Source organism: Sinocyclocheilus anshuiensis, unplaced genomic scaffold, assembly GCF_001515605.1.
Source record: "Sinocyclocheilus anshuiensis isolate Anshui unplaced genomic scaffold, SAMN03320099.WGS_v1.1 scaffold2168, whole genome shotgun sequence".
NCBI classification, from domain to species: domain Eukaryota; kingdom Metazoa; phylum Chordata; class Actinopteri; order Cypriniformes; family Cyprinidae; genus Sinocyclocheilus; species Sinocyclocheilus anshuiensis.
The window spans coordinates 569,318-580,641 of record NW_015546037.1 but is presented as its reverse complement, the minus strand read 5'-3'; the positions used below and the strand labels follow the sequence as shown (position 1 = coordinate 580,641).

General features: G+C 34.7%; 1 protein-coding gene across 2 annotated transcripts in view; it reads right to left on the bottom strand.

The window, feature by feature from the left end:
• The window catches only part of LOC107698868 (ephexin-1), a 23,955-nt gene extending 13,730 nt beyond the window's left edge, over positions 1-10,225 (bottom strand). The window contains exons 1-4 of one of the 2 annotated variants that reach the window (XM_016500001.1): positions 9,759-10,225; positions 4,855-4,954; positions 4,258-4,461; positions 3,287-3,366 (exon numbers count right to left, since the gene is read on the bottom strand). In XM_016500001.1, coding sequence (XP_016355487.1) covers positions 3,287-3,366; positions 4,258-4,461; positions 4,855-4,954; positions 9,759-9,966 — 592 coding nt within the window. In that variant the 5' untranslated portion in view covers positions 9,967-10,225. Of the gene's footprint in view, positions 1-3,286; positions 3,367-4,257; positions 4,462-4,552; positions 4,706-4,854; positions 4,955-9,758 lie in introns of those variants that run through there. The other variant, XM_016500002.1, reaches the window with a different exon arrangement.
• Between the last annotated feature and the right edge of the window lie 1,099 nt (positions 10,226-11,324).

The following is an 11,324-nucleotide window of genomic DNA, read 5'->3' as shown; positions in this document are numbered from 1 at the left end:
CCGATCCCGATCCATGTCAGATGTTTTGCAATGCGACCGCAGTGTGAACGGTCATGTCGGATTTAATGCGGCTTTTACGTCACTCTAGATCGACATTCGTCATAATTCCGCTGACGGGAGACACTTCAAATATTTTACATAGGCTACCCAAAGTTATCAAGACAGTAGCGAAAGGTAATCAGTGGAAGTGTGATGTGTCAGAACTCATGTGTAGCTATTACAGTGACAACTCTACAAGCAAAACATGAGGGCTCGTATCATAAAAGTTTCAAAACTCTGCTTTCTTTTGTCACATCCTTGTCTTTATTTTTTCATATTGCTCGTGCACAATTTCGCTGGCTTCTGCAGCAGATCACACAATAAATAAACGCATAATCGCTTACTTTATATCATCCGTGTTTACTATGACGGCGCGCTGCGCAAGTGTTGCCAAATCCACATTTTCCCCTGGGCTACTTTTTCCTCTGTTGCCGCGGGATGTTTTTCAACTTCGTGGGTTGACACGACCCCACTAACGTGATGTTTATCTCCATGAACATGATTGGGCTAGTTTTAGACTCGTTTTGAGAAAGAATTGGGCGGATTTTGTTGTGAAAATCTGGAAACCCTGTTCGTATCATTGTTTTGCGCATGCGGGTCAGTTCAGAACCATGATCTGTTCACACTGGAAATCTGATATTGGCCACATTTAAAACAACAATGTGAACAGCTATACAAAAAAATCGGAATTGAGCACTAAGGCTTGCAGTGTGAACGTAGTTATTTTTTTAAATATACACTGCCAGTCAAAAGTTTTTGGACAGTAAGATTTTTAATGTTTTTTTAACTAATTCTCTTCTGCTCACCAAGCCTGCTTTTTTTTAAAATCCAAAATAGAAAAACAGTAATATTGTGAAATATTTTTACTATTTAAAATAACTGCTTTCTATTTGAATATATTTTAAAATGTAATTTATTCCTGTGATGACAATGCTAAATTTTCAGCATCATTACTCCACTCTTCAGTGTCACACGATCCTTCAGAAATCATTCTAATATGCTGATTTGCGGTTCATGAACCATTTGTTATTATTATTATTATCATCAATATTTAAAACAGTTGAGTATATTTTTTTCAGGATTCTTTGATGAAGAAAGATCCAAAGATCAGCATTTATCTGAAATAAAAAGCTTTTGTAACATTGCACACTATACAATTCAAACGCTTGGAGTCTTTTTATTTATAAAAATATATTTATTTATAAAAATATATTTATAAATAAATAGCTCAAATCATACTAAAAATGTCTTTTCCTGAGTAAACCGAAGGCTGGATATGATTGGATTATTTATCTCATGTGAGTTTTTAATTTTAGCAGTCGAGCATAACTCAGTCAGCAGAAATGCATCTGTCACAACAGCCCTTTGAACCTCTCTGACAAAGTTGTGCAAGTTTACTGCAGGCTCCTCGAGCCCTGAAAACATCAACTGTGTGAGCCTGCGGATCAGGACTGACCTCACATTCACTCAGTCTTTCTTTACCTGTCTGAGCGTCTACATGATAACAGCATGTGCATACTGCATATATGTGTGTCGGCTTCTCAAAAGAGTGACTTTGTACAGAGGAAAGCAGTTTCATAATGTCCTGTCACATTCAACAAGACCTTCAGGTGGGTGTTCAGCACAGTCTCTTATATAACAGAGCGTGAGAAGAGAAGAGAAGAGAAGAGAAGAGAAGAGAAGAGAAGAGAAGAGAAGAGAAGAGAAGAGAAGAGACTAGATGAAGAAATGATAATAGATGAAAAGAGGTCAGATGAGTGAGAAGAGACGCTGATAGACTTGGAGAAGAGATGATAAATGTCAAATAACGATAGAATAATGATAGAAATTATAAATAGGTATAGCTAAATTTCCATTCTTATACATATAGTATGAATGTGCATTCCTGATTTCTTCTCAAAAAGTTTTGTGTTTTGTATAATTAAATAGAATATATATTTTTTAAATATATTTTGGACATAAATTTCATTTTAAAATAAATTACTGTATCTGTATTTCCAAAACAGATATATTTAACATATAAATATTTATTCATTGTTTCTACTGGTATATTTTTGGCTTCTTTTCGTATACTTACATAAAATTTATTTTTTAAATATATTTTGAACATAAACTAATTTAAATTAGTAAATATATTCAAAAAAAATATATTGACTTTATATTATGAGTATATACTACTGATTGCTCCTAGTTTATACACACACACACACATATACATATATATATATATATATACACATACATTCATACATACATACATATATATATATACATATATATTTATACATATATATATATTATATATAAAATGTGTTTTTTAAATATATTTTGATGCACTTTTTAAATTAAAATACATGACTAAATATAGGCATTTTAACAATTATTATAAAAAATATATTTCTCATTTTTGACAGTTTTTATATATTTACATAAAATGTATTTTTAAAATATGTTTGATACTTACATTTTAATTTAAAATGTATATAAATTATTGAATATATTTAAAATAGATACATTTTAACTTATTAGGAATATATTCCTGATTTCTCTCTCTCTTTAAATTTTAAAATAAAATACATAATTTTGCTGTACAGGAACTGATGCAGCCACTCAAATGATGAGAAATCAAGGTGATGAGGGAAAAAATTATAATAGACAAGACATGACAACAGATGAGACGAGACGAATAAAATAGATGAGAAGAGAAAAGAAGAGATGAGACATGAGAGATGAGAAGAGATGAGAAACAAGAAAATGGACCAATAAATGCAACAAAATGAGAGGCGATGAGCAAAGAAATGAAAAGAGCATACAATGGAGAAACAGAAGAAGAAATAAGATGTTGACAGAAGAAGCTACAAAAGAAAGAGGAAGAGAACAGAGGAAGTGGAAATAAGTGAAGAAAAGAGAGACTTGGATGCAGATAAAGGAGAGAGAGAAATAAACAGATGATAAGGGAAATAGAGATGATATAAAATGATGTTGCGTTGGCGAAGAAAGCGGATAACGCTCTCTTGCTGTTATTCCAGCATATATTTAAAAAGACATCTCCCACACACTCCACCTGCCTTCATCCTACACACACTAACACAAACTCGCGTCTCGTACACATCCAGCACATCCATGCTGTAAATTCAACTGCAAATAAAGTTGCCTACACGGTTCAACTTGAGGCACATAAATTAGTATGCATTGTTACAGCACATCGGTCTCCCTCTCTTCCTGCGTGTGTGTTTTGTTCACTCACCGACACTCTTCACAATGTTGAGATTGCGGCAGGAATTCTCTACTGCCATCTTCTGCGGACTGTCACCATTCCTCACCAGCCTGAAAGAGAGAAAAAAAACCTAATAATCAGTGACTAGCAGAGATAAGAGGAAATGTGTGTGTGTGTGTATCAAAATGAGAACACGTCAGCCTGCTCTCAAAACACCCTACAGCTGTTTTAAGTCCTACTTATGTTTCTAAATGAGGGGAATATTGGTTCCTCATATTTTAATTCCCATTTAGCTTTATTACATTTTAACCCTGATAGACCTAAATAAGTCAAATCCATCAGCAGAGTCGTGTGAGTACTATTTGAGTCATACAGCACATGTGCCCACATGCAAATGACAAAAATGAACATACTGTACAAGTTAATGTAAGTGCATAAATAAGCTATATACATGCAACTGTGCATATATCAAAAATATTGCATGCATATAAATATATACTGAAGCATGGGTAGATAAATGACATTTTAAGCAGTAACAGCAGAGTTGTGCATAATTATTGTACAATTATTGACAGTTTTATGAGATCATATTAATTGAGAGACTATTTTTACTTTTAAAAACTTATTTGTCACACAGCAGGACAGTTTACTGTAAATAAACTGAAAAAAGGGATTATTAAAAATTGTGAAAAATGTGCTTATTCCCTTATACATATCCATATTTTTTTTAAGCTAAAAATGCATAAATGTATGAATATTTAATTATAGATAGATAGATGGATAGATAGATAGATAGTTTAGGTATATACTGTATATATATATATATATATATATATATATATAGGCCTACATATATTCAGTTACATATATTTAAAAATAAAATGCAAATACTGTTTATAAATATATAAATGCACACAGTCTATGAATTTATTTAAGTTACACACTAAAAAACTGATAAAAAAAAAATTCAAATTAACTTGTCTTCTGTCTGTCTCTCTTACCGGAGTGTGATGTTGTCCGGGTCGGCAGTGGTGTGAATGTCATTGTCCTGCATAGTGCAGGCACTTGTCGTCCGTTCACTCAGCTCTTCCATTTCTTGTCTACGCAGCCAACCTCCCGGTGTCGCCAACGGAGACCGAGAGCGAACTCCTCCCAGCACAGTAATCCCGTTGCTCGGCAACGAGATTCCAGAACGAGAAGGTGGACTGGTAAAGATACATAAATATTGTTAATACTTAAATAATGAGAGCTTTGAAGAAATTCTTAGTCTTCATTAAAGATCGAATCCCCACTCACAGATATGGTGTCCTCTACAAACACGCGCACATAAGTGAACCCGCATGTTGCTGACCACATGAACACAAACAGAAACAGCCAAGCCCAAACACAGTCACCCACACACCTTCAGTTCTCAACTCTAAACTCTCCCACCCACACACACAGACAAACATCTCTCATCCCGAGAAGATCATAACATACAGTTGAATCATATATCACACCACACAATAACTGAGACAGACAGACAGACAGACAGACAGACAGACAGATAGATAGATAGATAGATAGATAGATAGATAGATGTGTTTGTGTGCACTCACTGATGTGTTCTGGGAGAGGGGGGAAGTCGATTCGCTGCAGAGGGGCTGAGTCTATTGTAGGAGGCGGGGTCCACTGCTGGTTTAGGAGAGGAGGTGGGGCCTGATGGAGAGAATGGGAGTGGCTTATATTAATGAAAAATAATTAAACAGAATAAATGAGTTTGGACACATTTGAGTGGAATAGACTAACAGTGAATTGACCTAAATCCATCCTTGCATGACAGTCCTAGAGACAGGCACAGTAAGAGACTACAAAAATATTTTATAAGAAGGAAAAAAAACATCAGAAGTACATGGTATCAGAGATAAGTAAAACCAATTGAAATGCTTCATTACCTCCTTACACTGTTTCCCTTAGCTGCTCTCTTGACCAAGCGGCTTTCTGCTCGCTCAGTCTACACGAATTGCACGCGGTCACATGCGGTTATAGTGTGCTATTTGTGTTCCTGGATCGTGAGTTAACTAGGCGTGATCAGGAAGATCGCACAGCATGTTCGTCAAACAACTCCTTAAATAAATATTGATCCATGCGTCAATAAAACTCTTTCGAGCACTTGACAGACTTGTCTAGGAATGCTAAACTTTAACTGCTAGGAATTCCACTGATGCTTTATAATATGTTCTGGCCTAATTTTGAACAAAATTTAAAAAATATATAAATATTTACTAATGTTAATAAAAAATATATTTAAAGATATCATTTGAAATTTACTATAATGTCTAACTAGCTTTTTTGAAATTAAACCAGATGAGCATTTTGTTTTTATGAATATATGCAACAGATTTTGTGTCATGGGCATCTACTTCTTCACACAGCAGATCCCAGTTCCTACATTTAGTCTATGAGAGAATGAGCACTTGATCTGAGGTTTAAACCACACCTGACTGACTAACCAACATCACGGCTGTGAGTTCAAACTGAGGTCAGCTCAAAGAAAAAGTCCTAAAATACAGATTAAAAAACAATGACAGACTAGATCGGGGTCAATTTGTCACACCACAATGCGACACCAAAGTTATTTTATGGTCACACTATACATCGGTTAATAATTTGCTTTAATGTGTCACCAGATCTGGAGCAGCAATCAACAGTGAATGGGGTTGTTTTCCCAGCGGGCACTGCAATTTGAGAGACCCCTGTAATGATGCATGCAGAGTTCAAAAAGTGTGTGTGCTTTGCATTGTCTGAACAAATCAGCAAAACATATGGTACACCGACTACCTATACATTGCTAGACCAAGAAGTCTAGACTGTTTAGAAAAAATAGTCATGTTATGTAACATTCAGTACTTCAGATGTGATGCATTACTGCCCTTTTATATAATACATAGTCATATTTTATATAATATACACTGCCAGTCAAAAGTTGAATACACCTACTCAGTCTTTATTATGACTATTTCCCACATTTTAGAATAATACCAGGTTTCAAAATGAAATTATACAAATGGAATAATGTTATGACCAAAAAATCAAAACCTTTTTGCACATTCTAGACATTTACTAAACTTAATGAGCTGTATCCTCCTGAGACACATTTTAAACAATATAAATAACATTATAACCAGTATTAAGCTCAAATGTTTCAAATGCTATTTTTTTTTTTTTCAAACATTTTAGAGTTACTCGTCGTTTTATTTATTTGTTTACTTTTAATTTTTATTTTTCTGCATATAGCATATAAAGCCCAACTTGTTTTAGTTGTTGTGGATTTTCAACAACAATGTAGGTCTTTTAAATATTAACCTTTTTTTCTAGAGAGACTTGTTTCCTGGTTAAGGGTAACAACACCGCATAGACTTTGTACAGTAAGACTGGGGGATTACCGTATGTGTACATTGCACTTGCACTAACTTATGAGGCATTACAAAACAAACAGATTTACATTTAACATTAGCAGTGGAGTAAATCCTTTGAAATCCAAAGACACATTCTCACACACACCCTCTGACTCTTCATATTCACACCAAACTGTCAGTGAATAAAAAAAGAAGTGACAAATTCCAGAACAGCACATATTCACAGTCATATTCACTCAGAAACACACACACGCTACAGTCACAGACAACTGCAAAAATCAAACACCACACCAGAGTGGAGAGCATGACTTATACTAAAAGATGCTGGACTGTGCACTGTATTCTGGGTAATCAAGTCACCCATGTTCTTAAAAATGTAGCAGTGTTTCAAACATGATGAGCATACACAATAATCAGTGTAGCGTACTGTTGAATCTAAAGCGTCATATAAAAATAAAAAATAGGCCTAAGTAATCGAGTTTACAGGCTCAATTAAATGTGATGTGATAAACGGCCGTGTATCTATAAATAATAATAAAACATGTTTATTTTATTGAGTTGTATTCGCAGGATGCACGCAACCCGACATCACATTTTGCATACTATCTTACCTAAATAGTATCCGAGATTAGAAAACAATCTCTGAAAAAAATCTATTTATCTACTCAAAATTAACACCAATTAACACATTGCAAATCCACCATTTAAAAGGGCTATTAGTCAAAAATAATGATGACTACAAAGCAATTTAAGATAATAATAGCAGCATGGTAAAGAATTTAGCATTGGCCTTTGCTTTAGATAGCCTAATTAAAAATCAAGATTCATTTTCTTTGACAAAGTAAAGTAGGTGTGCTTCATAATGGCTTTAAGCAAATATGCAGATACAGAATTCATTTGTTCAGCCATACAAAAACAGCTTTCTATGGAAAAACCGGTGAGGCCCTATACATAATACAATCATTAACCGTGTCACATAAAATGCAAAAGATGCTAATATGCATACTGTAAGTATGCAACAATTGCTTACCTCATGCCGAGGACTTCACACAGCATTGGGTTTAATGTGTTAATGGGTGATGAAGAAACCAGTGTATGGTCTGTACACCAAGGATGTATTTTGGAGGCCAAACTACTAAAATATCATGCTGTGTTGTTTTGCTGGTCAGCTTCAGCAGTTGCTGGTAGATTCCATAAATACAGCATTTGGGCAAAAAACCTCAACTGACAGCCATTCAAAAGCAGCGTATTCTGATGAAATAATTTTTTGAAAGACAAGTCACAGAGATTTCATCAGTGACACATTTTAGATCTATTAGAATTGTGAAACTGACTTGAGGTATCTGTTTACTGTCTAATAGAGTAATGTGGGTTCAAAAATGCTCTCAAAAATGGAATACCCAAGAAGCAAAGACAGTCACTTCCAAGTTTGTATACTTTCAGGGCTTTGTGTGCTAGCAAAGCAACCACCATTGAGTTTAACAGAAATGCTAACATATAGCTTTCTTCAGTGGTCTCTTGGACTTTATACTGACACCTACTGATGTGGAGCTACCATCACACAGAAGCAAAGGTCTTCAGTTGAAGCAATACCTTATACTCATCCATTATTAATTTTGCAACGGAAAGCGACTGATAATGAGATGGCCACCAAGATAAAGTGAACAATATTCATGTGATCTCAATGGCGGCCACCATAAAGGAGTTTTTATAGACAACTGATATGACTTATCCAACACATCATCATGAACACTTGCCCGACATTACTATTAATTTCGCTTAAAAACAATTTTTGTGCAACATATGTAGAGATTATGTAAGATTCATTGTGATGTTTACTGAGGTGAGCTGATGAAAGGGATGTCAGCTTCATTGTTTATGGGTTTAAGTCTTAGTGTCATGCCAGTAATAGAGCAGGTCTTTCTAATGCTTTCAAGGGGAACATCACAGTGTCATCTTTGATCCTGACATCTACAGAGCTTAAACTCAACAACAGAGCCACAACTAAGGATATCGTGTTATTTAATCATTCACATTCTCCACAATGGTTGATTTGGTCTCAGTAATGCATCTATAAAGATGCTCGTGCTCATAAAAACACGCACACATACAAACAGTGAACAATTAAACCAGTTTCTCGAGTTTCGACTGCTTTGCAATTTACCGCGGGGCAAAATCATTCGCTCTCTCAGAAAATCTCTACGACTACTGGTTTGCCAAATCATAATTGTGTACAAGCCATTTAAATACACTAAATGTGTTTTTTTTGGCTCTGATTGGGACCAGGACTTGTTTGACAGTCAGATCTATCACTGCTGTCACTCATCAGTGGCATCAAAATCAAAAGAATCCATTGAACAAATGTCAAACACAGCAAGCATGCCTTAACTTCTTAAAGAAGTAGTACTTAACTTTTGATCATACTAGTGTAAAACTTTGATTTCAGTTGTGGATTCACCTTCACTCTTAAAAATAAAGGGGTTGTTCACAGCGATGCCATAGAAGAACCATCTTTGGTTTCCCCAAAGAGCCCTTCTGTGATAATTCTTAAAAGAAGTTAGTGTGAAGAACATTTGAATAATCTAAAGAACCTTTTTCCACTCTAAAGAACCTTGAATGGAAAGGTCAGTGCATGTTCTTCATTCAACCTTTATATAACAGTAAAGGTCACACAAGTAAAATGAAGAGGGTTCATTTTCAGTTAAGCTAGTCTATACAAACCATAGAAAACCATAGTTTTACAACATACAGGGAACAATAGTGCATTCTATTTAGACCCCACCACATTTGCTAGGTAGCGCTAATACAACAAACATATCACTTTCAGAAGCATACATTGTGTCTCATAAAGAGTTAGTAGTCAAACAATGAGCAAAGCTTCACTGATTTTAAAACGACAGATGTTACTCGTCTAACAATAAATATTATATTATTTATATACTATTATAGTATTTTTTTTTTCAATAGCTTTTATTTTATATTTTAGTTTTCAATGTAATTTTTGTTTAAGTTGTAGTCATTTTGTTGTGATTTTGTTAACAGTATATGTGGGGTATTCTAGAGTTTAAATAATAATATATATAAATCAATAATAGAATTCTCACTTTCTTGTTTTTCTGAAGACGAAGACAACTTTTTCTTTCTCATTGAACGGTAAAACCGTGAATTCCGTATCGGAGCTCTCCCGGACAATGTCTCATTGTCATCATCATCATCATCCTCGCTGGGCAGATGGGCCACTGGCGTCTGAGGTTTGGTCTGGACCTCTTGAGGTTTATGTCCCCACATTCGGAACAGGGCTGTCATCGCCATCAGCTATCAGTAACGAGATCCAGCCGTTCATGGAATAATCCCCATCTGACAAGCACAGCAGGAATTCCCATCCAGACTGAATCCAAACGTTCGGGCTCCCAAACACACAATCCCACCACAGTCACTGAGAAGCTATGCACCCTTTCTAGATAATCAACTCTCTTGTTCTTCTTTCATCTCTTACTTTTTCCTCTGCCTGAGGGGCAGGCGTGTTGTTACTGACTAGTTCACTAGGTCTTTCTCTCTCTGAATCCTCTCCTGTCTAGCAAACCTGTCCTTTGGCCCTCGGTGTCAAAGTTCTCCCCTCCTCCCTCTCATTCATTCTCGCCGGCCCAGCCTCCTCGTCTCTCCCGCCCTCTTGTCCTCCTCTGTTTATCGCTTGCCTTACCCTGTTCTCCCCTGAGCGCATAACGTCCAGCCCCACGTGTGTATCAAACAGGTAGAGACAGTCATCTAAAACAGCAGATCTTGTATTTTTAGTTGTCACTTTGCTAATTTGACGTTGACACCTCACCCACGATGTCTCATCAAAAAACATCACTGTGACTTCTCCCACACTTTGAAAGCAGCTTTTACTTTACTTTACTTTTAGTCATTTAGCAGACGCTTTTATCCAAAGCGACTTACAAATAAGAAAAAGTCATTAAAACTAAAAGCTAAAACTCTATAAATACTATATATATATATATTTAAGAAAATACAAAATTTAATAAAAATGACAAATGCATACAACAACATTTCAAAACTAAACATTTAAATGAAAACAAACAAAAAAAAACTAAAAACAATTCAAAATATGAAAAGAACAAAAGGTATGAGTATAATAATGATTCTAACATAACACTAAGCCAAACACCAAAAAACTACATATGTGTATGTACAGCCACACACACATACATATACATGTACATATATATAAATACATTCAATATATATATATATATATATATATTATTTCATTTCCATTTTGTATGTTGAAGTACTGAAATAACTCAAATTAAATTCAAAATTAAAAGCAGCTCTTTACAAAGACTGCTCTGTCAAAAAAGATTTTTGAGATTCTGAGTTGTAAATACAACAAGATTACTGGAGTATGTTTTACACAAAAATGCTATTTCAATATTTTCTACTTCAAAAATTCATGTTGAATTCATTGTGTTACTTGCTGTTTCTTTGTTTGTGAAATTTGGTCTTCATGTTTGTCTTTCTTTGTCTTTATTTTCTGTAAAAAAAATTGTAGGTTTAGACTTTTTTAAAAGAATATTTAATTTTTTTAATTTAATATATTTTAGTGTTCGTTATTATGCATAAATCTAACCAATCTTTAATTTGACAGAAAAGTGAAAGGAAAGGGTAAG